The 22,785-nt window shown below is 51.7% G+C and overlaps 1 protein-coding gene and 44 non-coding genes across 45 annotated transcripts; all 45 read left to right on the top strand.

Annotated features, from left to right (window-relative positions):
- The first annotated feature begins 50 nt into the window (after positions 1-50).
- Positions 51-1,415, top strand: LOC144167216 (uncharacterized). The gene has a single exon (XM_077696558.1). The coding sequence runs from the start codon at positions 69-71 to the stop codon at positions 1,251-1,253; it is 1,185 nt and encodes a 394-aa protein (XP_077552684.1). The 5' UTR covers positions 51-68; the 3' UTR covers positions 1,254-1,415.
- Positions 1,416-5,372: 3,957 nt separating this feature from the next.
- On the top strand, positions 5,373-5,446 carry Trnan-guu (transfer RNA asparagine (anticodon GUU)). Its single transcript has one exon. It is a non-coding gene; the product is annotated as a tRNA-Asn (tRNA).
- A 148-nt stretch (positions 5,447-5,594) lies between these two features.
- On the top strand, positions 5,595-5,668 carry Trnan-guu (transfer RNA asparagine (anticodon GUU)). Its single transcript has one exon. It is a non-coding gene; the product is annotated as a tRNA-Asn (tRNA).
- A 591-nt stretch (positions 5,669-6,259) lies between these two features.
- Trnan-guu (transfer RNA asparagine (anticodon GUU)) lies at positions 6,260-6,333 on the top strand. Its single transcript has one exon. It is a non-coding gene; the product is annotated as a tRNA-Asn (tRNA).
- A 148-nt stretch (positions 6,334-6,481) lies between these two features.
- Positions 6,482-6,555, top strand: Trnan-guu (transfer RNA asparagine (anticodon GUU)). Its single transcript has one exon. It is a non-coding gene; the product is annotated as a tRNA-Asn (tRNA).
- A 148-nt stretch (positions 6,556-6,703) lies between these two features.
- Trnan-guu (transfer RNA asparagine (anticodon GUU)) lies at positions 6,704-6,777 on the top strand. The gene has a single exon. It is a non-coding gene; the product is annotated as a tRNA-Asn (tRNA).
- Positions 6,778-7,145: 368 nt separating this feature from the next.
- On the top strand, positions 7,146-7,219 carry Trnan-guu (transfer RNA asparagine (anticodon GUU)). Its single transcript has one exon. It is a non-coding gene; the product is annotated as a tRNA-Asn (tRNA).
- A 371-nt stretch (positions 7,220-7,590) lies between these two features.
- On the top strand, positions 7,591-7,664 carry Trnan-guu (transfer RNA asparagine (anticodon GUU)). Its single transcript has one exon. It is a non-coding gene; the product is annotated as a tRNA-Asn (tRNA).
- Positions 7,665-7,812: 148 nt separating this feature from the next.
- Positions 7,813-7,886, top strand: Trnan-guu (transfer RNA asparagine (anticodon GUU)). The gene has a single exon. It is a non-coding gene; the product is annotated as a tRNA-Asn (tRNA).
- A 150-nt stretch (positions 7,887-8,036) lies between these two features.
- On the top strand, positions 8,037-8,110 carry Trnan-guu (transfer RNA asparagine (anticodon GUU)). Its single transcript has one exon. It is a non-coding gene; the product is annotated as a tRNA-Asn (tRNA).
- Positions 8,111-8,479: 369 nt separating this feature from the next.
- Trnan-guu (transfer RNA asparagine (anticodon GUU)) lies at positions 8,480-8,553 on the top strand. The gene has a single exon. It is a non-coding gene; the product is annotated as a tRNA-Asn (tRNA).
- A 148-nt stretch (positions 8,554-8,701) lies between these two features.
- Positions 8,702-8,775, top strand: Trnan-guu (transfer RNA asparagine (anticodon GUU)). The gene has a single exon. It is a non-coding gene; the product is annotated as a tRNA-Asn (tRNA).
- A 150-nt stretch (positions 8,776-8,925) lies between these two features.
- On the top strand, positions 8,926-8,999 carry Trnan-guu (transfer RNA asparagine (anticodon GUU)). Its single transcript has one exon. It is a non-coding gene; the product is annotated as a tRNA-Asn (tRNA).
- A 369-nt stretch (positions 9,000-9,368) lies between these two features.
- Positions 9,369-9,442, top strand: Trnan-guu (transfer RNA asparagine (anticodon GUU)). Its single transcript has one exon. It is a non-coding gene; the product is annotated as a tRNA-Asn (tRNA).
- A 149-nt stretch (positions 9,443-9,591) lies between these two features.
- Trnan-guu (transfer RNA asparagine (anticodon GUU)) lies at positions 9,592-9,665 on the top strand. The gene has a single exon. It is a non-coding gene; the product is annotated as a tRNA-Asn (tRNA).
- A 148-nt stretch (positions 9,666-9,813) lies between these two features.
- Positions 9,814-9,887, top strand: Trnan-guu (transfer RNA asparagine (anticodon GUU)). The gene has a single exon. It is a non-coding gene; the product is annotated as a tRNA-Asn (tRNA).
- A 148-nt stretch (positions 9,888-10,035) lies between these two features.
- Positions 10,036-10,109, top strand: Trnan-guu (transfer RNA asparagine (anticodon GUU)). Its single transcript has one exon. It is a non-coding gene; the product is annotated as a tRNA-Asn (tRNA).
- Positions 10,110-10,476: 367 nt separating this feature from the next.
- On the top strand, positions 10,477-10,550 carry Trnan-guu (transfer RNA asparagine (anticodon GUU)). Its single transcript has one exon. It is a non-coding gene; the product is annotated as a tRNA-Asn (tRNA).
- Positions 10,551-10,921: 371 nt separating this feature from the next.
- Positions 10,922-10,995, top strand: Trnan-guu (transfer RNA asparagine (anticodon GUU)). Its single transcript has one exon. It is a non-coding gene; the product is annotated as a tRNA-Asn (tRNA).
- Positions 10,996-11,143: 148 nt separating this feature from the next.
- Positions 11,144-11,217, top strand: Trnan-guu (transfer RNA asparagine (anticodon GUU)). Its single transcript has one exon. It is a non-coding gene; the product is annotated as a tRNA-Asn (tRNA).
- Positions 11,218-11,366: 149 nt separating this feature from the next.
- Trnan-guu (transfer RNA asparagine (anticodon GUU)) lies at positions 11,367-11,440 on the top strand. The gene has a single exon. It is a non-coding gene; the product is annotated as a tRNA-Asn (tRNA).
- Positions 11,441-11,809: 369 nt separating this feature from the next.
- Positions 11,810-11,883, top strand: Trnan-guu (transfer RNA asparagine (anticodon GUU)). The gene has a single exon. It is a non-coding gene; the product is annotated as a tRNA-Asn (tRNA).
- Positions 11,884-12,254: 371 nt separating this feature from the next.
- On the top strand, positions 12,255-12,328 carry Trnan-guu (transfer RNA asparagine (anticodon GUU)). The gene has a single exon. It is a non-coding gene; the product is annotated as a tRNA-Asn (tRNA).
- Positions 12,329-12,475: 147 nt separating this feature from the next.
- Trnan-guu (transfer RNA asparagine (anticodon GUU)) lies at positions 12,476-12,548 on the top strand. The gene has a single exon. It is a non-coding gene; the product is annotated as a tRNA-Asn (tRNA).
- Positions 12,549-12,694: 146 nt separating this feature from the next.
- Trnan-guu (transfer RNA asparagine (anticodon GUU)) lies at positions 12,695-12,769 on the top strand. Its single transcript has one exon. It is a non-coding gene; the product is annotated as a tRNA-Asn (tRNA).
- Positions 12,770-12,916: 147 nt separating this feature from the next.
- Trnan-guu (transfer RNA asparagine (anticodon GUU)) lies at positions 12,917-12,990 on the top strand. The gene has a single exon. It is a non-coding gene; the product is annotated as a tRNA-Asn (tRNA).
- A 147-nt stretch (positions 12,991-13,137) lies between these two features.
- Trnan-guu (transfer RNA asparagine (anticodon GUU)) lies at positions 13,138-13,211 on the top strand. Its single transcript has one exon. It is a non-coding gene; the product is annotated as a tRNA-Asn (tRNA).
- A 148-nt stretch (positions 13,212-13,359) lies between these two features.
- Trnan-guu (transfer RNA asparagine (anticodon GUU)) lies at positions 13,360-13,433 on the top strand. The gene has a single exon. It is a non-coding gene; the product is annotated as a tRNA-Asn (tRNA).
- Positions 13,434-13,581: 148 nt separating this feature from the next.
- On the top strand, positions 13,582-13,655 carry Trnan-guu (transfer RNA asparagine (anticodon GUU)). Its single transcript has one exon. It is a non-coding gene; the product is annotated as a tRNA-Asn (tRNA).
- Positions 13,656-13,802: 147 nt separating this feature from the next.
- Positions 13,803-13,876, top strand: Trnan-guu (transfer RNA asparagine (anticodon GUU)). Its single transcript has one exon. It is a non-coding gene; the product is annotated as a tRNA-Asn (tRNA).
- Positions 13,877-14,024: 148 nt separating this feature from the next.
- Positions 14,025-14,098, top strand: Trnan-guu (transfer RNA asparagine (anticodon GUU)). The gene has a single exon. It is a non-coding gene; the product is annotated as a tRNA-Asn (tRNA).
- Positions 14,099-14,245: 147 nt separating this feature from the next.
- On the top strand, positions 14,246-14,319 carry Trnan-guu (transfer RNA asparagine (anticodon GUU)). Its single transcript has one exon. It is a non-coding gene; the product is annotated as a tRNA-Asn (tRNA).
- A 145-nt stretch (positions 14,320-14,464) lies between these two features.
- Positions 14,465-14,538, top strand: Trnan-guu (transfer RNA asparagine (anticodon GUU)). Its single transcript has one exon. It is a non-coding gene; the product is annotated as a tRNA-Asn (tRNA).
- Positions 14,539-14,686: 148 nt separating this feature from the next.
- On the top strand, positions 14,687-14,760 carry Trnak-uuu (transfer RNA lysine (anticodon UUU)). The gene has a single exon. It is a non-coding gene; the product is annotated as a tRNA-Lys (tRNA).
- A 148-nt stretch (positions 14,761-14,908) lies between these two features.
- On the top strand, positions 14,909-14,982 carry Trnan-guu (transfer RNA asparagine (anticodon GUU)). Its single transcript has one exon. It is a non-coding gene; the product is annotated as a tRNA-Asn (tRNA).
- Positions 14,983-20,024: 5,042 nt separating this feature from the next.
- Trnan-guu (transfer RNA asparagine (anticodon GUU)) lies at positions 20,025-20,098 on the top strand. Its single transcript has one exon. It is a non-coding gene; the product is annotated as a tRNA-Asn (tRNA).
- Positions 20,099-20,247: 149 nt separating this feature from the next.
- On the top strand, positions 20,248-20,321 carry Trnan-guu (transfer RNA asparagine (anticodon GUU)). Its single transcript has one exon. It is a non-coding gene; the product is annotated as a tRNA-Asn (tRNA).
- Positions 20,322-20,469: 148 nt separating this feature from the next.
- On the top strand, positions 20,470-20,543 carry Trnan-guu (transfer RNA asparagine (anticodon GUU)). Its single transcript has one exon. It is a non-coding gene; the product is annotated as a tRNA-Asn (tRNA).
- A 367-nt stretch (positions 20,544-20,910) lies between these two features.
- Positions 20,911-20,984, top strand: Trnan-guu (transfer RNA asparagine (anticodon GUU)). The gene has a single exon. It is a non-coding gene; the product is annotated as a tRNA-Asn (tRNA).
- Positions 20,985-21,354: 370 nt separating this feature from the next.
- Trnan-guu (transfer RNA asparagine (anticodon GUU)) lies at positions 21,355-21,428 on the top strand. The gene has a single exon. It is a non-coding gene; the product is annotated as a tRNA-Asn (tRNA).
- A 367-nt stretch (positions 21,429-21,795) lies between these two features.
- Trnan-guu (transfer RNA asparagine (anticodon GUU)) lies at positions 21,796-21,869 on the top strand. Its single transcript has one exon. It is a non-coding gene; the product is annotated as a tRNA-Asn (tRNA).
- A 148-nt stretch (positions 21,870-22,017) lies between these two features.
- Positions 22,018-22,091, top strand: Trnan-guu (transfer RNA asparagine (anticodon GUU)). The gene has a single exon. It is a non-coding gene; the product is annotated as a tRNA-Asn (tRNA).
- Positions 22,092-22,240: 149 nt separating this feature from the next.
- Positions 22,241-22,314, top strand: Trnan-guu (transfer RNA asparagine (anticodon GUU)). Its single transcript has one exon. It is a non-coding gene; the product is annotated as a tRNA-Asn (tRNA).
- A 150-nt stretch (positions 22,315-22,464) lies between these two features.
- Positions 22,465-22,538, top strand: Trnan-guu (transfer RNA asparagine (anticodon GUU)). Its single transcript has one exon. It is a non-coding gene; the product is annotated as a tRNA-Asn (tRNA).
- Positions 22,539-22,686: 148 nt separating this feature from the next.
- Positions 22,687-22,760, top strand: Trnan-guu (transfer RNA asparagine (anticodon GUU)). The gene has a single exon. It is a non-coding gene; the product is annotated as a tRNA-Asn (tRNA).
- The last annotated feature ends 25 nt before the right edge of the window (positions 22,761-22,785 follow it).

Genomic DNA, 22,785 nt, shown 5'->3' with positions numbered 1-22,785 from the left:
CATCTCCGTCCCGCCTCCGTGGCGCAATGATTTTTCTGCTTCCGGTAGCGCTAGCGAGCGGTCGCAGAATGTCGAGCTCCGCCCAAGGAGCGGCTTCAGCGGGCCTTTCGGCCCGCGGTAACAGGATATATGCCCAGGATGCTGATGATTACCAAGTACTTTTGCCACAGTTTCCTTCAGGTCAGTCGGTTTTAAACACGGTTTTTCTTCATGCCGACATGCGTGCCCGGCCTTACCGCGTTGAGGACTTTCGGGACGTTTTGGCTCGTCTGGAACTGCTCCCCGACGTCGTGGCGTTGGGGGCGTACCAGATGAGTCACGTTTGGGCAGTGACGTTCAAGTCGGCGGAGGGTGTAAAGAAAATTTCTGCACTCGCTGATATCAAGGTGAAGGATCGTCGGTGCCTTGTTATCGACCCGTCTAATCAAGAAGCCCGCCTCAAGCTTCACTGGCTGCTGCACAACGTGCCGGACGACGCCGTTCGCGCTGCGCTGGCGCCCTACGGGCGTGTCGGCGAGGTGCGCAGGGAGCGGTGGCGCGTCGAAGGCATCCAAGACAAGGGCTCGACACTTCGAACGGTGACCCTCAAGTTGAAGGCGGGCGTGACCATCGACGACCTGCCGCACGAACTTCGTGTGGCGGGTGACAAGGCCCTCGTCGTCGTCGCCGGAAGGGCCCCGCAGTGCTTACGTTGCAACCTCAAGGGGCACGTCAGGCGAGAATGCAAGGTTCCGAAGTGTTCTTCGTGCCGTCGCTTCGGGCATGATGCAAGCGCCTGCGTTAAGTCCTACGCCAGCATCACCGGTCCAGCGAGGGAGGACGACCTCCGCGAAAACCTCATGGACGAGGCAGAAGCGGAGGAGACAGCTGCAGGAGTAGCCGACAAGGCGGTGAAGGAGTCGACGTCGGCGGGGCGGGTCGAGGCCGAGGCTGGCCAGCGCGTTCCTGAAAAGGAGCAGCCGGTCGAGCCGAAGACGCCTCCCCCTCACGTCTCGTCGAACGAGGACAACGGAACCGGAGCGGCCAGTCAGGGAACGACGGAGGTGTCGGCTCTAGCAGCCGAAGCCGTGCAAATGGACCTGAGTGGGGCCGTGGCAAAGCGACAACGAGAAAGCAACGACACAGAGCAGGGTGACGGACTCACCAGCAGCGAGGAGCCCCCGGCTAAGGCGGTTTCAGTGAGACGTCCGAGCTTCAAGCCGAAGCCCAACGTCCCACCAGACCGAACGAAAACTTCGGCTCCGCCCTCCTAGCCAGCACGTCACTACGAAAGGTAGTCGCCATCCTGTTCCTCAGTGTTTGTTGTTGCGCTGCTGTCTTGAATCGCCAACGAACTAAACGCAACAGTGTAGTTGGGTCAAGGCAGTATTTTTGGAGGGGGTATTGTGGTCCTGATGCTTATGCTTTGAGCTTTAGGTTTGGCTGGGGGGAGGGTGGCAGTATGTATTGCAGCGGCCGTGAATCCCGCAGGCCATACGAATGTTTTATAAGTGCGGGATTTTGGAGCGTGTATGGGATGTTTGCAGTTGATGAAGCGTCGTTCTTTTTCGTGCTGCATGAATGTAAGTGTTGTGCGATAAGTCTAGCTCCCTCCTAAAACATGGTTTACTTGAGCAAACCAATGCGCATCGCCACGCTTAACGTCAGGGGATTTTCGGATCGGAGACGTCAAAATCAGGTGTACCGACTCGTAACAGATGAGGATTTGGACATCGTGGCCTTGCAAGAGACCAAAGTTGGGAGGGAGGACCAGACGGATCGTATGGTGCGGCCCTTTATTGCGCGCTATGATGTGTGCGTGTCGCATGCGGTCGGGTTTTCTGCGGGTTGCGCCCTTCTAATTCGGAGAAGCTTAGGGGCCGCTCTAAAGACTGTCACCGCCTCGGAAACGGGGCGGTATGTTGTGTGCGACTTGGAGTATTGTTCCAATGAATGGCGTGTAATGTGTGTCTACGGGCCCACCAATACAGCCGAAAGGAAGGCTTTCTTTGAAGAAATGCGTCCGTGGTGTGAGACGGAACGGCTCTTAATTTTAATGGGCGATTATAATTGTGTTTGCTCAGCGCGCGACAAAAGCAGCACGACCAATTTCAGAGACGCCAGTACGGTGGTACTGAATGAGATAGTAGCCGGATGCGCCCTGGAAGATGCAGGTGATAGCATGAGCAATGCAGGCACCGTTCGCTATACACACTTTCAGGGCAATAGTCATGCGCGGCTCGACAGGGTGTATCTTTCCGTAGAACTCGTACGTGAATGTGACAAATACGAAGTGACCCCTGTTTCTTTTAGCGACCATTGTCTGGTGTCGTTAACACTAGGCAGGGCCGCTAAACGTGGAAACGCGTTCTCCTGGGGTTTGTGGAAAATGAACAACAAACTTCTGCAAGATGATAAATTCGTTGAGGCCGTTGAAGCATGCGCACGGACCTCGTTTAGCAGCTCAGACGTGACGAACTTCATTCGGAAGTGGGAGCTGTTCAAACAAGAAGTTAAGCTAAAAGGCCTCGAACGTTCTTCTGCAATGAAGAGCGACGAGAAAAAGAAAGAAGCCACGCTACGAAGTAATCTCGACGCTCTTATTGTAGCAGAATGTAGATCGCCGGGGACGTGCAGAGATGACATAAAGAATGTTAAAGCACAGCTCGAGGTCTTAGATCAGGGCAAATATCATGGCGCGCTTGTTCGCGCAAGAGCAGAAAAGATGCTGCTGGGAGAGGCGCCGACCAAAAGAGCCTTATGCTCCGAGAAAAAGTACGCTCGCAGAAATGCGATAGCGGAAATAGAAAGCGAAGGCGTCTTGTACAAAGATCAAGCCAGCATAGAACGCTGTTTTTGTAACTTTTACGACAAACTGTTTGCATGTCACGCTATTGATGTCGTGGCGTTTAAGGATGAATTTTTGAGATTGTTACCATGCCTAAACAAAGAGATGTCAGCACTGCTCGAAACAGACATAACGGAGAATGAAGTAAGAAAAGCTATAGAGGAGTTGAGCCCGGGAAAGACGCCTGGCCCCGATGGGCTAAGCGCTGCATTCTATAAAAAGTTTAAAGAGTGCCTAAGTCCAGTGTTGTGTACGTTATACGCTGAGGCGTATCAGAATGGTGTGCTGCCACCGTCTTTTCATGAGTCGCACACCATTTTTATTCCTAAGTCAGATGATGACGCCAAACTCCGAGCTGTATCTGGGTATCGCCCAATCAGTCTCACTAATGTAGACTATAAGATTTTAATGAAAATTCTGGCGAGTCGTTTGCAGACTGTTATTAGGGACATCGTTGGACCGCATCAAACATGCGGTATAAAGGGGCGGTCGATAGTAACGAACATTCATACTGCTCGAAGTGTTCTTGAGTGTTGCGACAGCACTCAAGGTTCTCTAGCAATGCTCCAGGTAGACCTGGAGAAGGCGTTCGATCAGGTATCACACGAGCTCCTTATAGCCATGTTAGAGCATATAAATGTAGGGGCTGTTATTCTTCAAGGAGTGCGCATGGCGTATAGTGGGTGTTCAACTAGCCTCGTTGTGAACAAGTCGCTCAGCAAAGCAGTGCAGGTTCAACGTGGCGTACGTCAGGGTTGCCCATTGTCCCCATTGCTTTTCTGTGTATATGTAGAAGCGTTTTGTTTGAGTGTTATTGGAAGCAAAACCATCAACGGCTTTCGACTACAGTCGTGTGAGGTGCGTGTGTTGGCCTATGCCGACGACATTGCACTTTTCTTTATTGATAAAAGCAGCATAAGCGAAGCTGTAAAGACACTAAAGGCCTTTTGTAAATACAGTGCCAGCAGTGTGAACTGGCAAAAATGTTTAGGTTTCTGGCACGGCCAATGGGAAGAAGCCCCGGAGGTTTTTGAAAGCATAAGCTGGCAGACGACGCCAACCAAATACTTAGGTGTGCCTCTCGAAAACTACGAGGACAGTGATCCCTATTGGCGCAGACAGACAGCTGAATTGCGCGATAGAGCAGAAAAATGGGAAGGCACTGGGCTCTCCATTTTTGCAAGAGGCTCAGTCTGCAATGTGTTCTTAATAAGTAAAATATGGTACGTGCTCCAGGTGTTACACTGTTCGCGTGCGCATGTGCAGGCGTTGCACCGCGTTTTCGCCGTGTTAATTTGGGAGTCCACGTGGGAAAAAACAAGTCGAACGAACTTGTTTCGGCGCGTGCGTAGCGGGGGCCTTTCCTTGTCTCATTTGTTTTTACGACAGGTTGTCAATCGTTTTCTCTTCCTTCGGGATGTACAAGACCCCTTTTTGCGTACTGTTTGCCAAATGAAGTTGTCTGTGGTGTTACCCGATTTTGTTATAGCGTCAGCACGTTTCCCTGTCTTGACAATGAAGGGATACTTCCGCGAAGTTGTTCAAGCGACCCAGTTTTTGCGTGCCCGCTTCACGATGGAATACCTATGTAGCGTAACGCGGAAAAAATTGTATAATGATCTCGTTGACTCTGTATTTCAAGTTCCACTGTACCGGTCAATGTACCGTGCAGGGCCAGGCCAGGATGTGCTTAAACGCGTGAAATCTATGGCGGTACCGCCATGGGTTAAAACGTTCTTTTTTAAGCTCCACGCGGGTGTCCTACCAGTCAAAACGTGGCAAAAAGAGAAAGGACTGTACGTTCCGTGGGGGGTTGACTGTTATCCGTGCAAAAAGCCGGAGACAGTAGAACACGTGTTTTTAGAATGTTGGGATGGGGTCTTTTTTTGGGACGTGCTTCAGAGGACTTTGAAGAAAGATTTCCCTCTAGACGCCTACGGAATCAGGTTTATACCCATCGACAATGACGGCGGGTTGCCGTATGATGTGGTGATGGTTTTGGCTCTGCACGGCATTTGGAAATCTCGCATGGCTATACGCCACCGCGATGTTGATGCTAAGCGTTCCAAGGAATACTTTGGAGAAACTGTTCGTTTGATTGTAGAGGTTTGGAAGACTCGGCCTAACCCCCCGGAATGGCTTCCAGTAATGGAGTCGCTGACAAACCTTAAGCAGTTTTAGCCATTTCCTGCTAGCAAAAGACTGTTAGCAGTTTTAACAGTGTATGTTACAGCTTTGTGTACCTGTTTTTCTTGCTTTGTGTGCTTGTTCTCTGTCAAAGTGTGGCAATAAAGAAAAAAAAAAAAAAAAAAAAAAAAAAAGCCTCCGTGGCGCAATCGGCTAACGCGTTCGGCAGTTAACCGAAATGTTCGAGGTTCGAGCCCCCCCCGCGGGCGACAGCAAGGCTGCTTGCGGGCACGTTTTTTTTTCCTTGGGATTATTCCCGCTGCCTTTTCTAAATGAAAGTTCTATGGAATTATTTTTTGACTGCGGACTCTGGGTGGGTAACATTTGTGCGCTGTTTTGCAGTCGGCATCTCCGTCCCGCCTCCGTGGCGCAATCGGCTAGCGCGTTCGGCTGTTAACCGAAGAGTTGGAGGTTCGAGCCCTCCCGGGGGCGAAACGGTTGCTTGTTGCGGGCACGTTTTTTTTCTTAGGGATTATTACCGCTGCCTTTTCTAAATGAAAGTTCTATGGAATTATTTTTTGACTGCGGACTCTGGGTGGGTAACATTTGTGCGCTGTTTTGCAGTCGGCATCTCCGTCCCGCCTCCGTGGCGCAATCGGCTAGCGCGTTCGGCTGTTAACCGAAAGGTTGGAGGTTCGAGCCGTCCTGGGGGCGAAACGGTTGCTGGTTGCAGGCACGTTTTTTTTCTTGGGGATAATTTCCGCTGGCTTTTCTAAATGAAAGTTCTATGGAATTATTTTTTGACTGCGGACTCTGGGTGGGTAACATTTGTGCGCTGTTTTGCAGTCGGCATCTCCGTCCCGACTCCGTGGCGCAATCGGCTAGCGCGTTCGGCTGTTAACCGAAAGGTTGGATGTTCGAGCCCCCCCGGGGGCGACAGCAAGGCTGCTTGCGGGCACGTTTTTTTTCCTGGGAATTATTCCCGGTGCCTTTTCTAAATGAATGTTCTATGGAATCATTTTTTGACTGCGGACTCTAGGTGGGTAGCATTCGTGCGCTGTTTTGCAGTCGGCATCTCCGTCCCGCCTCCGTGCGCAATCGGCTAGCGCGTTCGGCTGGTAACCGAAAGGTTGGAGGTTTGAACCCTCCCGGGGGCGAAAAGAGTGCTGCTTGCGGGCACGATTTTTTTCTTGGCAAATATTCCTGCTGTCTTTTCTAAAAGAAAGTTCTATGGATTCATTTTTTGACTGCGGACTCTAGGTGGGTAGCATTCGTGCGCTGTTTTGCAGTCGGCAACTCCGTCCCGCCTCCGTGGCGCAATCGGCTAGCGCGTTCGGCTGTTAACCGAAAGGTTGGAGGTTCGAGCCCCCCCGGGGGCGACAGCAAGGCTGCTTGCGGGCACGTTTTTTTTCCTGGGGATTATTCCCGGTGCCTTTTCTAAATGAAAGTTCTATGGATTCATTTTTTGACTGCGGACTCTAGATGGGTAGCATTCGTGCACTGTTTTGAGGTCGGCATCTCCGTCCCGCCTCCGTGGCGCAATCGGCTAGCGCGTTCGGCTGTTAACCGGAAGGTTGGAGGTTCGAGCCCCCCCGGGGGCGACAGCAAGGCTGCTTGCGGGCACGTTTTTTTTCCTGGGGATTATTCCCGGTGCCTTTTCTAAATGAATGTTCTATGGAATCATTTTTTGACTGCGGACTCTAGGTGGGTAGCATTCGTGCGCTGTTTTGCAGTCGGCATCTCCGTCCCGCCTCCGTGGCGCAATCGGCTAGCGCGTTCGGCTGTTAACCGAAAGGTTGGAGGTTCGAGCCCTCCCTGGGGCGAAAAGAGTGCTGCTTGCGGGCACGTTTTTTTTCTTAGGGATTATTACCGCTGCCTTTTCTAAATGAAAGTTCTATGAAAATATGTTTTGACTGCGGAGTCTGGGTGGGTAACATTCGTGCGCTGTTTTGCAGTCGGCATCTCCGTCCCGCCTCCGTGGCGCAATCGGTTAGCGCGTTCGGCAGTTAACCGAAAGGTTCGAGGTTCGAGCCCCCCCGCGGGCGACATCAAGGCTGCTTGCGGGCACGTTTTTTTCCTGGGGATTTTTCCGCTGCCTTTTCTAAATGAAAGTTCTATGGAATCATTTTTTGACGGCGGACTCTAGGTGGGTAGCATTCGTGCGCTGTTTTGCAGTCGGCATCTCCGTCCCGCCTCCGTGGCGCAATCGGCTAGCGCGTTCGGCTGTTAACCGAAAGGTTGGAGGTTCGAGCCCTCCCGGTGGCGAAAAGAGTGCTGCTTGCGGGCACGTTTTTTTTTCTTGGTGAATATTCCTGCTGTTTTTTCTAAAAGAAAGTTCTATGGATTCATTTTTTGACTGCGGAGTCTAGGTGGGTAGCCTTCGTGCGCTGTTTTGCAGTCGGCATCTCCGTCCCGCCTCCGTGGCGCAATCGGCTAGCGCGTTCGGCTGTTAAGCGAAAGGTTGGAGGTTCGCACCATCCCGGGGGCGAAAAGAGTGCTGCTTGCGGGAACGTTTTTTTGCTTGGGGATTATTCCCGCTGCCTTTTCTACATGAAAGTTCTATGGAATCATTTTTTGACTGCAGACTCTAGGTGGGTAACATTCGTGCGCTGTTTTGCAGTCGGCATCTCTGTCCCGCCTCCGTGGCGCAATTGGCTAGCGCGTTCGGCTGTTAACCGAAAGGTTGGAGGTTCGAGCCCTCCTGGGGGCGAAACGGTTGCTGGTTGTGGGCACGTTTTTTTTCTTGGGGATTATTTCCGCTGGCTTTTCTAAAAGAAAGTTCTATGGAATTATTTTTTGACTGCGGACTCTGGGTGGGTAACATTCGTGCGCTGTTTTGCAGTCGGCATCTCCGTCCTGCCTCCGTGGCGCAATCGGCTAGCGCGTTCGGCTGTTAACCAAAAGGTTCGAGGTTCGAGCCCTCCCGGGGGCGAAACGGTTGCTTGTTGCGGGCACGTTTTTTTTTTCTTAGGGATTATTACCGCTGCCTTTTCTAAATGAAAGTTCTATGAAAATATTTTTTGACTGCGGACTCTAGGTGGGTAGCATTCCTGCGCTGTTTTGCAGTCGGCATCTCCGTCCCGCCTCCGTGGCGCAACCGGCTAGCGCGTTCGGCTGTTAACCGAAAGGTTGGAGGTTCGAGCCCTCCCGGTGGCGAAAAGAGTGCTGCTTGCGGGCACGTTTTTTTTCTTGGCGAATATTCCTGCTGTCTTTTTTAAGAGAAAGTTCTATGGATTCATTTTTTGACTGCGGACTCTAGGTGGGTAGCATTCTTGCGCTGTTTTGCAGTCGGCATCTCCGTCCCGCCTCCGTGGCGCAATCGGCTAGCGCGTTCGGCTGTTAAGCGAAAGGTTGGAGGTTCGCACCATCCCGGGGGCGAAAAGAGTGCTGCTTGCGGGCACGTTTTTTTCTTGGGGAATATTCCCGCTGCCTTTTCTACATCAAAGTTCTATGGAATCATTTTTTGACTGCAGACTCTAGGTGGGTAACATTCGTGCGCTGTTTTGCAGTCGGCATCTCTGTCCCGCCTCCGTGGCGCAATTGGCTAGCGCGTTCGGCTGTTAACCGAAAGGTTGGAGGTTCGAGCCCTCCTGGGGGCGAAACGGTTGCTGGTTGTGGGCACGTTTTTTTTCTTGGGGATTATTTCCGCTGGCTTTTCTAAAAGAAAGTTCTATGGAATTATTTTTTGACTGCGGACTCTGGGTGGGTAACATTCGTGCGCTGTTTTGCAGTCGGCATCTCCGTCCTGCCTCCGTGGCGCAATCGGCTAGCGCGTTCGGCTGTTAACCAAAAGGTTCGAGGTTCGAGCCCTCCCGGGGGCGAAACGGTTGCTTGTTGCGGGCACGTTTTTTTTTTCTTAGGGATTATTACCGCTGCCTTTTCTAAATGAAAGTTCTATGAAAATATTTTTTGACTGCGGACTCTAGGTGGGTAGCATTCCTGCGCTGTTTTGCAGTCGGCATCTCCGTCCCGCCTCCGTGGCGCAACCGGCTAGCGCGTTCGGCTGTTAACCGAAAGGTTGGAGGTTCGAGCCCTCCCGGTGGCGAAAAGAGTGCTGCTTGCGGGCACGTTTTTTTTCTTGGCGAATATTCCTGCTGTCTTTTTTAAGAGAAAGTTCTATGGATTCATTTTTTGACTGCGGACTCTAGGTGGGTAGCATTCTTGCGCTGTTTTGCAGTCGGCATCTCCGTCCCGCCTCCGTGGCGCAATCGGCTAGCGCGTTCGGCTGTTAAGCGAAAGGTTGGAGGTTCGCACCATCCCGGGGGCGAAAAGAGTGCTGCTTGCGGGCACGTTTTTTTCTTGGGGAATATTCCCGCTGCCTTTTCTACATCAAAGTTCTATGGAATCATTTTTTGACTGCGGACTCTAGGTGGGTAGCATTCGTGCGCTGTTTTGCAGTCGGCATCTCTGTCCCGCCTCCGTGGCGCAATCGGCTAGCGCGTTCGGCTGTTAACCGAAAGGTTCGAGGTTCGAGCCCTCCTGGGGGCGAAACGGTTGCTGGTTGCGGGCACGTTTTTTTTTCTTGGGGATTATTCCCGCTGCCTTTTCTAAATGAATGTTCTATGAAATCATTTTTTGACTGCGGACTCTAGGTGGGTAGCATTCGTGCGCTGTTTTGCAGTCGGCAACTCCGTCCCGCCTCCGTGGCGCAATCGGCTAGCGCGTTCGGCTGTTAACCGAAAGGTTGGAGGTTCGAGCCCCCCCGGGGGCGACAGCAAGGCTACTTGCGGGCACGTTTTTTTTCCTGGGGATTATTCCCGGTGCCTTTTCTAAATGAAAGTTCTATGGATTCATTTTTTAACTGCGGGCTCTAGGTGGGTAGCATTCGTGCACTCTTTTGCAGTCGGCATCTCCGTCCCGCCTCCGTGGCGCAATCGGCTAGCGCGTTTGGCTGTTAACCGAAAGGTTGGAGGTTCGAGCCCCCCCGGGGGCGACAGCAAGGCTGCTTGCGGGCACGTTTTTTTTCCTGGGGATTATTCCCGGTTCCTTTTCTAATTGAAAGTTCTATGGATTCGTTTTTTGACTGCGGACTCTAGGTGGGTAGCATTCGTGCACTGTTTTGCAGTCGGAATTTCCGTCCCGCCTCCGTGGCGCAATCGGCTAGCGCGTTCGGCTGTTAACCGAAAGGTTGGAGGTTCGAGCCCTCCCGGGGGCGAAACGGTTGCTTGTTGCAGGCACGTTTTTTTTCTTAGAGATTATTACCGCTGCCTTTTCTAAATAAAAGTTCTATGAAAATATTTTTTGACTGCGGAGTCTGGGTGGGTAACATTCGTGCGCTGTTTTGCAGTCGGCATCTCCGTCCCGCCTCCGTGGCGCAATCGGCTAGCGCGTTCAGCAGTTAACCGAAAGGTTCGAGGTTCGAGCCCCCCCGCGGGCGACATCAAGGCTGCTTGCGGGCACGTTTTTTCCTGGGGATTTTTCCGCTGCCTTTTCTAAATGAAAGTTCTATGGAATCATTTTTTGACGGCGGACTCTAGGTGGGTAGCATTCGTGCGCTGTTTTGCAGTCGGCATCTCCGTCCCGCCTCCGTGGCGCAATCGGCTAGCGCGTTCGGCTGTTAACCGAAAGGTTGGAGGTTCGAGCCCTCCCGGTGGCGAAAAGAGTGCTGCTTGCGGGCACGTTTTTTTTTCTTGGTGAATATTCCTGCTGTTTTTTCTAAAAGAAAGTTCTATGGATTCATTTTTTGACTGCGGAGTCTAGGTGGGTAGCATTCGTGCGCTGTTTTGCAGTCGGCATCTCCGTCCCGCCTCCGTGGCGCAATCGGCTAGCGCGTTCGGCTGTTAAGCGAAAGGTTGGAGGTTCGCACCATCCCGGGGGCGAAAAGAGTGCTGCTTGCGGGAACGTTTTTTTGCTTGGGGATTATTCCCGCTGCCTTTTCTACATGAAAGTTCTATGGAATCATTTTTTGACTGCAGACTCTAGGTGGGTAACATTCGTGCGCTGTTTTGCAGTCGGCATCTCTGTCCCGCCTCCGTGGCGCAATTGGCTAGCGCGTTCGGCTGTTAACCGAAAGGTTGGAGGTTCGAGCCCTCCTGGGGGCGAAACGGTTGCTGGTTGTGGGCACGTTTTTTTTCTTGGGGATTATTTCCGCTGGCTTTTCTAAAAGAAAGTTGTATGGAATTATTTTTTGACTGCGGACTCTGGGTGGGTAACATTCGTGCGCTGTTTTGCAGTCGGCATCTCCGTCCTGCCTCCGTGGCGCAATCGGCTAGCGCGTTCGGCTGTTAACCAAAAGGTTCGAGGTTCGAGCCCTCCCGGGGGCGAAACGGTTGCTTGTTGCGGGCACGTTTTTTTTTCTTAGGGATTATTACCGCTGCCTTTTCTAAATGAAAGTTCTATGAAAATATTTTTTGACTGCGGACTCTAGGTGGGTAGCATTCCTGCGCTGTTTTGCAGTCGGCATCTCCGTCCCGCCTCCGTGGAGCAACCGGCTAGCGCGTTCGGCTGTTAACCGAAAGGTTGGAGGTTCGAGCCCTCCCGGTGGCGAAAAGAGTGCTGCTTGCGGGCACGTTTTTTTTCTTGGCGAATATTCCTGCTGTCTTTTTTAAGAGAAAGTTCTATGGATTCATTTTTTGACTGCGGACTCTAGGTGGGTAGCATTCTTGCGCTGTTTTGCAGTCGGCATCTCCGTCCCGCCTCCGTGGCGCAATCGGCTAGCGCGTTCGGCTGTTAAGCGAAAGGTTGGAGGTTCGCACCATCCCGGGGGCGAAAAGAGTGCTGCTTGCGGGCACGTTTTTTTCTTGGGGATTATTCCCGCTGCCTTTTCTACATGAAAGTTCTATGGAATCATTTTTTGACTGCGGACTCTAGGTGGGTAGCATTCGTGCGCTGTTTTGCAGTCGGCATCTCTGTCCCGCCTCCGTGGCGCAATCGGCTAGCGCGTTCGGCTGTTAACCGAAAGGTTGGAGGTTCGAGCCCTCCTGGGGGCGAAACGGTTGCTGGTTGCGGGCACGTTTTTTTTTCTTGGGGATTATTCCCGCTGCCTTTTCTAAATGAATGTTCTATGAAATCATTTTTTGACTGCGGACTCTAGGTGGGTAGCATTCGTGCGCTGTTTTGCAGTCGGCATCTCCGTCCCGCCTCCGTGGGTCAATCGGCTAGCGCGTTCGGCTGTTAACCGAAAGGTTGGAGGTTTGAGCCCTCCCGGGGGCGAAAAGAGTGCTGCTTGCGGGCACGTTTTTTTTCTTGGCAAATATTCCTGCTGTCTTTTCTAAATGAAAGTTCTATGGATTCATTTTTTGACTGCGGACTCTAGGTGGGTAGCATTCGTGCACTGTTTTGCAGTCGGCATCTCCGTCCCGCCTCCGTGGCGCAATCGGCTAGCGCGTTCGGCTGTTAACCGAAAGGTTGGAGGTTCGGGCCCCCCCGGGGGCGACAGCAGGGCTGCTTGCGGGCACGTTTTTTTCCTGGGGATAATTCCCGGTGCCTTTTCTAAATGAAAGTTCTATGGATTCGTTTTTTGACTGCGGACTCTGGGTGGGTAGCATTCGTGCACTGTTTTGCAGTCGGCATCTCCGTCCCGCCTCCGTGGCGCAATCGGCTAGCGCGTTCGGCTGTTAACCGAAAGGTTGGAGGTTCGGGCCCCCCGGGGGCGAAACGGTTGCTTGTTGCGGGCACGTTTTTTTTCTTAGGGATGATTCCCGGTGCCTTTTCTAAATGAAAGTTCTATGGATTCATTTTTGACTGCGGACTCTAGGTGGGTAGCATTCGTGCACTGTTTTGCAGTCGGCATTTCCGTCCCGCCTCCGTGGCGCAATCGGCTAGCGCGTTCGGCTGTTAACCGAAAGGTTGGAGGTTCGAGCCCTCCCGGGGCGAAACGGTTGCTTGTTGCGGGCACGTTTTTTTTCTTAGGGAATATTCCCGGTGCCTTTTCTAAATGAAAGTTCTATGGATTCATTTTTTGACTGCGGACTCTAGGTGGGTAGCATTCGTGCACTGTTTTGCAGTCGGCATCTCCGTCCCGCCTCCGTGGCGCAATCGGCTAGCGCGTTCGGCTGTTAACCGAAAGGTTGGAGGTTCGGGCCCCCCCGGGGGCGACAGCAAGGCTGCTTGCGGGCACGTTTTTTTCCTGGGGATAATTCCCGGTGCCTTTTCTAAATGAAAGTTCTCTGGATTCGTTTTTTGACTGCGGACTCTAGGTGGGTAGCATTCGTGCACTGTTTTGCATTCGGCATCTCCGTCCCGCCTCCGTGGCGCGATCGGCTAGCGCGTTCGGCTGTTAACCGAAAGGTTGGAGGTTCGAGCCCTCCCGTAGGCGAAACGGTTGCTTGTTGCGGGCACGTTTTTTTTCTTAGGGATTATTACCGCTGCCTTTTCTAAATGAAAGTTCTATGAAAATATTTTTTGACTGCGGACTCTAGGTGGGTAGCATTCGTGCGCTGTTTTGCAGTCGGCATCTCCGTCCCGCCTCCGTGGCGCAATCGGCTAGCGCGTTCGGCTGTTAACCGAAAGGTTGGAGGTTCGAGCCCTCCCGGGGGCGAAACGGTTGCTTGTTGCGGGCACGTTTTTTTTCTTAGGGATTATTACCGCTGCCTTTTCTAAATGAAAGTTCTATGAAAATATTTTTTGACTGCGGACTCTGGGTGGGTAACATTCGTGCGCTGTTTTGCAGTCGGCATCTCCGTCCCGGCTCCGTGGCGCAATCGGCTAGCGCGTTCGGCTGTTAACCGAAAGGTTGGAGGTTCGAGCCCTCCCGAGGGCGAAACGGTTGCTTGTTGCGGGCACGTTTTTTTCTTAGGGATTATTACCGCTGCCTTTTCTAAATGAAAGTTCTATGAAAATATTTTTTGACTGCGGACTCTAGTTGGGTAGCATTCGTGCGCTGTTTGGCAGTCGGCATCTCCGTCCCGCCTCCGTGGTGCAATCGGCTAGCGCGTTCGGCTGTTAACCGAAAGGTTGGAGGTTCGAGCCCTCCCGGTGGCGAAAAGAGTGCTGCTTGCGGGCACGTTTTTTTTTTCTTGGCGAATATTCCTGCTGTCTTTTCTTAAAGAAAGTTCTATGGATTCATTTTTTGACTGCGGACTCAGGTGGGTAGCATTCTTGAGCTGTTTTGCAGTCGGCATCTCGTCCCGCCTCCGCGGCGCAATCGGCTAGCGCGTTCGGCTGTTAACCGAAAGGTTGGAGGTTCGAGCCCCCCCGGGGGCGACAGCAAGGCTGCTTGCGGGCACGTTTTTTTCCTGGGGATAATTCCCGGTGCCTTTTCTAAATGAAAGTTCTATGGATTCGTTTTTTGATTGCGGACTCTAGGTGGGTAGCATTCGTGCACTGTTTTGCAGTCGGCATCTCCGTCCCGCCTCCGTGGCACAATCGGCTAGTGCGTTCGGCTGTTAACCGAAAGGTTGGAGGTTCGAGCCCTCCCGGGGGCGAAACGGTTGCTTGTTGCGGGCACGTTTTTTTTCTTAGGGATTATTACCGCTGCCTTTTCTAAATGAAAGTTCTATGAAAATATTTTTTGACTGCGGACTCTGGGTGGGTAACAGTGCGCTGTTTTGCAGTCGGCATCTCCGTCCCGCCTCCGTGGCGCAATCGGCTAGCGCGTTCGGCTGTTAACCGAAAGGTTGGAGGTTCGAGCCCTCCCGGGGGCGAAACGGTTGCTTGTTGCGGGCACGTTTTTTTTCTTAGGGATTATTACCGCTGCCTTTTCTAAATGAAAGTTCTAGGAAAATATTTTTTGACTGCGGACTCTAGGTGGGTAGCATTCGTGCGCTGTTTTGCAGTCGGCATCTCCGTCCCGCCTCCGTGGCGCAATCGGCTAGCGCGTTCGGCTTTTAACCGAAAGGTTGGAGGTTCGAGCCCTCCCGGTGGCGAAAAGAGTGCTGCTTGCGGGCACGTTTTTTTTTCTTGGCGAATATTCCTGCTGTCTTTTCTAAAAGAAAGTTCTATGGATTCATTTTTTGACTGCGGACTCAGGTGGGTAGCATTCTCGCGCTGTTTTGCAGTCGGCATCTCCGTCCCGCCTCCGTGGCGCAATCGGCTAGCGCGTTCGGCTGTTAACCGAAAGGTTGGAGGTTCGAGCCCTCCCGGGGGCGAAAAGAGTGCTGCTTGCGGGCACGTTTTTTTTCTTGGCGATTATTCCTGCTGTCTTTTTAAAAGAAAGTTGTATGGAATCCTTTTTTGACTGCGGAGTCTAGGTGGGTAGCATTCGTGCGCTGTTTTGCAGTCGGGATCTCCGTCCCGCCTCCGTGGCGCAATCATTCTGCTTCCGGCCGCGCTAGTGTGCGGACGCGGGATGATTGGCTCCTCAGGAGCGGTGAATGCGGCCATGTCTGGCCGCGGAAACAGGTTTTTTGGCCAGGAATCCGGAGATTACCCCGTCAGTTTGCCAATGCTGCCAACAGGTCGGTGTGTTTTAAACACCATTTTTCTTCATGCGGACGTTCGTGCGAGGCCTTATCGCGTCGAAATTTCAGGGACACTTTGGCTCGTTTGGAACTGCTCCCCGAGGTGCTTGCCTTGGGGGCGTATCAAATGAACGACGCATGGGCCCTGACATTCAGGTACGAAAGCGGTGTAAAGCGCATGCTCGCGGCCACCGACGTGAAATTGAAGGAGCGCCGGTGCCTCGTCATCGATCCGGCGAACCAGGATGTGCAGATGAAACTGCACTGGATTCTGTACAACGTGCCGGACGACGAGGTGCGAGCGGCGCTGCTTCCTTACGGCCATGTTGTCGACATCGGACGCGAGAGGTGGCGTGTCAAGGGCATAAATGAGAAAGGTTCGACGACGCGGTCGCTGACCCTCAGGCTCAACGCCGGCGTGAGGCTCGACGACCTGCCGCACGAGCTCCGGGTTTCGGGCGGTCAGGCGCTCGTGGTCGTTCCAGGCCGGGCCCCGCAGTGCCTCCGCTGCTCGGGGACGGGCCATATGAGGCGCGACTGCAAGGTGCCGCGCTGCACTGTCTGCCGCCGCTTCGGTCACGAAGCGACGCAGTGCGTGCGGACGTATGCACATGTCACCGGACCTGTCGGAGACGCGGACGCGGCTGAAAGCCGTATGGACGAGGAGGAGGCGGAGGCTGCGGCAGCCGGCGGAGGTGGTGCGTCCGCACCCGGGGACCCTTTGGCGCAACCAGACGTGGAGGACGTAAATGCTGCTCCCGTGGAGCCGCAGTCGACCTCCCAGAACGACCCAGCACCGGTGGCACCTGTGCGGGACGCGAAAAGTGAGGAGTGTGTTGGGGCGGGTTCGACGAAAACCGCCTTAACACGTGAACTGCGTGACGCCGGCAACGGCGACGGAGACGACCCGGAAGCCACCGTCAAGCGGCCGTGTAAGGAGGACGATAAGCGTGAGGACTCTGGTGACTCCGGCAACGTCAAGGCAAGTGTGGGCGGGGTTATGCTGAGACGCCCAAGCTTCAAGCCAAAGCCCAACACCATGCCTTACGACAGAGGACCAGCGGCGGGGAAGCCTCCGTAAGCGAAACGTTTGCTGTTTTTTGCGCGGGAGGTCTTCGAATGAGCGTTACGGCACGGACAACACTTTTTCTTTTTTTGAGGGGTAGAAAAGGGGGCGGGGCTAGTGTTCCTGAAACGTGTGTGTAACAGTGTGTTACTTGACTTCATCTTCCGTTCATGCGGTGTTCATTTCATCATCTGCGTTGTGCCACCCTTAATGTACGCGGCCTTTCCGAGCGTAAACGTCACAGTCAGTTGTACAGAATCATCAAGAAGAGGGAGTTAGATGTCGTAGCCTTTCAGGAGACGAAAGTAGAGACCAAGCAAAGCACTGAAAAGATAGTTGGTGTGTTTAGTCCTAGTTATGAAGTTTGTGTCAGCCATGCGGTGGGATTGTCGGCAGGTTGTCTGATTTTAATACGTCGGAGCAGCGGTGTAGTAGTGCAAAACGTTACGTCGAGTTTAAATGGGCGCTTTGTTGTTTGTGATTTTATTTTAGCGTCAAAAGAATGGCGGATTGTTTGTGTGTACGCGCCTACAAAGGTCGACGGAAGAAAAGTGTTTTTTGAAGAGTTGCGGGCCTGGCTTGACACAGAACTGGCTCTTGTGTTACTGGGAGACTTTAATTGTGTGTGCTCGGCTCGCGAAAATCAAGTGGCACTCCTTATCGCGACGGAAGCACGATTGCATTGAATGGTGTCACGGCAGATTTTGGTTTGGAAGATGTGGGGGATATGTTGGAATGCAAGACGCATATCCAGTTTACCCACTTTCAAGGAACGAGCCACGCAAGATTAGACCGAGCTTATGTGTCGTTAGAACTTGCGCCGGAGTGCTCTGAGTATAGTGTTACAGCTGTGTCATTCAGCGACCATTGCCTAGTGTCGTTCTTGATTGGAAAGCGCAAAGATAAAAAGACGTTCAACTGGGATTTCTGGAAAATGAACAGCTTATTATTGAAGGATGAAGAATTTGTAAAAGAAGTAACGAAAAAGATCAGGAACTTTGAACAGGATACATGTGACTGTGCCTCTAAGTGGGAGAACTTTAAATCAGATATTAATATGACAGCATTGGAAAGGTCAACTGCCTTAAATTATGATAAACGGAAAAAGGAAGTTCTGCTTAGAGGAAACCTGGAGACTCTTTCTGCCTAGAGTGCGAGTCACCTGGACTGTTCAAGGAAGACATTAAAACTTTGAAACATCAGTTAGAAGCTATAGAACAAGAGAAATATCATGGTGCGATAGTGCGAGCCCGTGCAGAAAAGTTCATGTTAGGGGAAGCCCCTACAAAGAGAGCACTTAACTCTGAAAAGAGATACGCGACCCGCAACTGTATTGCGGAAATAGAGTATAAAGGGCAGGTTCTTGATGAACAACAAGCAATTAGTTATGCCTTTTGTGATTTTTATGATGGTTTGTTTTCGTGCCAACCTGCAAACTTAGAAGGGTTTAAGGACAATTTTTTAAGATTCTTGTCGACGATAGATGAAGAGGTGAAAGAAAATTTAGAAGTACCAATTACAGTGGAAGAGGTTAAGAAGGCTATCGATGAATTAAGTCCGGGAAAGTCTCCAGGCCCTGACGCGTTGTGCACGGCGTTCTACAAAGCTTTCCGCAATAACCTAAGTCCAGTTTTATGTGACCTTTACTCAGAAGCCTACACACTGGAAAGACTGCCCCCTTCGTTCTCACAATCGCAAACTGTACTCATACCCAAAACAGATGTAAAAGAAGAGCTCAGAAAAGTAAATGCGTATAGGCCGATATCTTTTACGAATGTAGATTATAAAATATTAATGAAAGTCTTAGCAAGGAGGTTACAGAGTGTGATAATAGACATAGTAGGTGAACACGAAGCATGTGGAATAAAAGGATTGTCTATAACTAGTAATATACACATAGCACGGAGCATTCTCGAGTGTTGTGACTGCATGAATGAGGTTGTAGCCATGCTGCAAATAGACCTTGAGAAGGCATTTGATAAGGTCTCTCATGAGCTACTCTATACTATTTTGGAAAAAGTAAACCTAGGGAAAGTAATAACGGAGGGCGTAAGACTGGCGTATAAGGAGTGTTCAACAAGGCTGGTAATAAATAAGTCAGTTAGCCGCCCAATATACGTCACGCGTTCAGTACGGCAAGGATGCCCGCTGTCCCATTTACTGTTTTGTTTGTACATCGAGTAGTTTTGTGCTAGCATAATAAACAGCAATAGTATTCATGGTTTCCAGTTGCAGGCATGCGAGGTACGTGTATTGGCATACGCGGATGACATCGCTTTATTTTGTCGTGACAGAAAAAGCATTAGTACTGCAGTTGCGTTGCTTAAGACGTTTTGTGAATATACTGGGAGCTCGGTAAATTGGAGCAAGTGCTTGGGATTCTGGCATGGCAATTGGGACGTAACCGCTACTGTCTTTGAAGGTATGAACTGGCTGATTGTGCCGGTCAAATATTTAGGCGTTCCACTTGAAAACTACAGAGATAGCGACCCGTTCTGGCGAAGCCAGACGACTGCGTTGCGTGATAAAGCGGAAAAGTGGGAAGGGAAGGGGCGTGCGCTGTCGATGTTTGCGCGCGCAACGGTGTGAAACATATTTTTGTTCGCGAAACTTTGGTACGTTTTGCAAGTGATCCACTGTTCTCGCGCCAATGTTCAGCGGCTGCATCGCGTTTGTGCTGTTTTTGTTTGGGGCTCGTCCTGGGAAAGGACAAGTAGGACGAATCTTTTTCGAAGAGTTCGCGAAGGCGGTTTGTCGCTCTCGCATCTTTTTTTGAGAGAAGTTGTGAGTCGTTTTTATTTCTTGCGTGAGGTAAAGGACCCCTTCCTCCGCACTGTTATTCAAGTCAGGTTAGGCAGGCTATTGCCCCAATTTATTGTTTCGTCATGTCAAAGCTGCAATGGGGCATTACACGGGTATTTAAAAGAGGTTGTACAAGCAACACCATTTCTTTGTGTACGGTTCTCTATGGAGTACTTGAGTGCCGTGTCGAAGAAAAAGTTGTATAAAGATCTTGCTGAAATCTGTTTTCCTGTTCCTTTATACCGATCCATGTTTCCGGTGGGCCCCAGGCAGAACGTTTTGAAACGTGTAAAAGCTATGGCCATTGCCCCGGGTGTTAAAACATTTTTCTTTAAACTGCACTGTGGGGTGTTACCAGTTAAAACATGGATGTTAGAAAAGGGTCTGTTTTTGCCATGGGGTGTGGACTGTTCTTTTTGTAAAAAGCCCGAGACGGTGGAACATGTTTTTTTGGATTGTTGGGATGGGGTGTTCTTGTGGGACGTTCTTCAGCGAACATTGAAAAAGGAGTTTCCCTTGAGCCCTTATGGCATCCGGTTTCTGGCAGTGCAAAACGATAATGGAGTGCCTTACGACCTAGTGATGTTGCTGGTCCTCCACGGTATATGGAGGTCTCGAATGGCGTTTCGGCACTGTGACGTAGACGGAAGGCCAGCAAGGCAGTATTTCTGTGAGAGTGCCCAACGTATTGTAGAAATGTGGAAGAGTCAGAACTGTAGTCCTGAATGGTTGCATGAATTTGAAAAGGTATTGTCTATGCCCCGTTTTTAGTTATGTAGCGCTGGCTTGAGTGAAGTGAGCGATTTTATCATATGTACCGTTGTTTCTGGATTTTGTTTGAAACCGGCAATAAAAAAAAAAAGCCTCCGTGGCGCAATCGGCTAGCGCGTTCGGCTGTTAACCGAAAGGTTGGAGGTTCGAGCCCTCCCGGGGGCGACAGCAAGGCTGCTTGTGGGCACGTTTTTTTTTCTTGGCGATTATTACTGCTGTCTTTTCAAAAAGAAAGTTCTATGGATTCATTTTTGGACTGCGGACTCTAGGTGGGCAGCATTCGTGCGCTGTTTTGCAGTCGGCGTCTCCGTCCCGCCTCCGTGGCGCAATCGGCTAGCGCGTTCGGCTGTTAACCGAAAGGTTTGAGGTTCGAGCCCTCCCGGGGGCGACAGCAAGGCTGCTTGTGGGCACGTTTTTTTTCTTGGCGATTATTCCTGCTGTCTTTTCTAAAAGAAAGTTCTATGGATTCGTTTTTTGACTTCGGACTCTAGGTGGGTAGCATTCGTGCGCTGTTTTGCAGTCGGCATCTCCGCCCCGCCTCCGTGGCGCAATCGGCTAGCGCGTTCGGCTGTTAACCGAAAGGTTGGAGGTTCGAGCCCTCCCGGGGGCGAAAAGAGTGCTGCTTGCGGGCACGTTTTTTTTTTGCGATTATTCCTGCTGTCTTTTTAAAAGAAAGTTGTATGGAATCATTTTTTGACTGCGGAATCTAGGTGGGTAGCATTCGTGCGCTGTTTTGCAGTCGGCATCTCCGTCCCGCCTCCGTGGCTCAATCGGCTAGCGCGTTGGGCTGTTAAGCGAAAGGTTGGAGGTTCGAACCCTCCCGTGGGCGAAAAGAGTGCTGCTTGCGGGCACATTTTTTTTCTTGGGGATTATTCCCGCTGCCTTTTCTCAATGAAAGTTTTATGGAATCATTTTTTGACTGCGGACTCTAGGTGGGTAGCATTCGTGCGCTGTTTTGCAGTCAGCATCTCCGTCCCGCCTCCGTGGCGCAATCGGCTAGCGCGTTCGGCTGTTAACCGAAAGGTTGGAGATTCGAGCCCTCCCGGGGGCGACAGCAAGGCTGCGTGCGGGCACGTTTTTTTTCTTGGGGATTATTCCCGCTGCCTTTTCTAAATGAAAGTTCTGTGGAATCATTTTTTGACTGCGGACTCTAGGTGGGTAGCATTCGTGCGCTGTTTTGCAGTCCGGATCTCCGTCCCGCCTTCGTGGCGCAATCGGCTAGCGCGTTCGGCTGTTAAACGAAAGGTTGGATGTTCGAGCCCCCCCGGGGGCGACAGCAAGGCTGCTTGCGGGCATGTTTTTTTTCCTGGGGATTATTCCCGCTGCCTTTTCTAAATGAAAGTTCTATGGAATTATTTTTTGACTGCGGACTCTAGGTGGGTAGCATTCGTGCGCTGTTTTGCAGTCGGGATCTCCGTCCCGCCTCCGTGGCGCAATAGGCTAGCGCGATCGGCTGTTAACCGAAAGGTTGGAGGTTCGAGCCCTCCCGGGGGCGAAAAGAGTGCTGCTTGTGGGATGGTTTTTTTTCTTGGCGATTATTCCCGCTGTCTTTTCTAAAAGAAAGTTCTATGGAATCATTTTTGTTGCGGACTCTAGGTGGGTAGCATTCGTGCACTGTTTTGCAGTCGGCATCTCCGTCCCGCCTCCGTGGCGCAATCGGCTTGCGCGTTCGGCTGTTAACCGAAAGGTTTGAGGTTCGAGTTCTCCCGGGGGAGACAGCAAGGCTGCTTGCGGGCACGTTTTTTTTCTTGGCGATTATTCCTGCTGTCTTTTTAAAAGAAAGTTGTATGGAATCATTTTTTGACTGCGGACTCTAGGTGGGTAGCATTCGTGCGCTGTTTTGCAGTCGGCATCTCCGTCCCGCCTCTGTGGCGCAATCGGCTAGCGCGTTCGGCTGTTAACCGAAAGGTTTGAGGTTCGAGCCCTCCCGGGGGCGACAGCAAGGCTGCTTGCGGGCACGTTTTTTTTCCTGGGGATTATTCCCGCTGCCTTTTCTAAATGAAAGTTCTATGGAATCATTTTTTGACTGCGGACTCTAGGTTGGTAGCATTCGTGCGCTGTTTTGCAGTCGCCATCTCCGTCCCGCCTCCGTGGCGCAATCGGCTAGCGCGTTCGGCTGTTAACCGAAAGGTTTGAGGTTCGAGCCCTCCCGGGGGCGACAGCAAGGCTGCTTGTGGGCACGTTTTTTTTTCTTGGCGATTATTACTGCTGTCTTTTCAAAAAGAAAGTTCTATGGATTCATTTTTGGACTGCAGACTCTACGTGGGGGGCATTCGTGCGCTGTTTTGCAGTCGGCATCTCCGTCCCGCCTCCGTGGCGCAATCGGCTAGCGCGTTCGGCTGTTAACCGAAAGGTTTGAGGTTCGAGCCCTCCCGGGGGCGACAGCAAGGCTGCTTGCGGGCAGGTTTTTTTTTGCTGGGGAAATATTCCCGCTGCCTTTTCTAAATGAAGGTTCTATGGAATCATTTTTTGACTGCGGACTCTAGGTGGGTAGCATTCGTGCGCTGTTTTGCAGTCGGCATCTCCGTCCCGCCTCCGTGGCGCAATCGGCTAGCGCGTTCGGCTGTTAATCGAAAGGTCGGAGGTTCGAGCCCTCCCGGGGGCGAAAAGAGTGCTGCTTGCGGGCACGTTTTTTTTCTTGGCGATTATTCCCGCTGTCATTTCTAAATGAAAGTTCAATGGATTCATTTTTTGACTGCGAACTCTAGGTGGGTAGCATTCGTGCGTTGTTTTGCAGTCGGCATCTCCGTCCCGCCTCCGTGGCGCAATCGCCTAGCGCGTTCGGCTGTTAACCGAAAGGTTGGAGGTTCGAGCCCTCCCGGGGGCGACAGCAAGGCTGCTTGCGGCCAGGT

This window comes from Haemaphysalis longicornis, unplaced genomic scaffold (genome assembly GCF_048455015.1).
Source record: "Haemaphysalis longicornis isolate Haplotype H1 unplaced genomic scaffold, Haemaphysalis longicornis Haplotype H1 scaffold_2, whole genome shotgun sequence".
NCBI classification, from domain to species: Eukaryota; Metazoa; Arthropoda; class Arachnida; order Ixodida; family Ixodidae; genus Haemaphysalis; species Haemaphysalis longicornis.
This window is presented reverse-complemented; position numbering and strand designations above follow the sequence as displayed.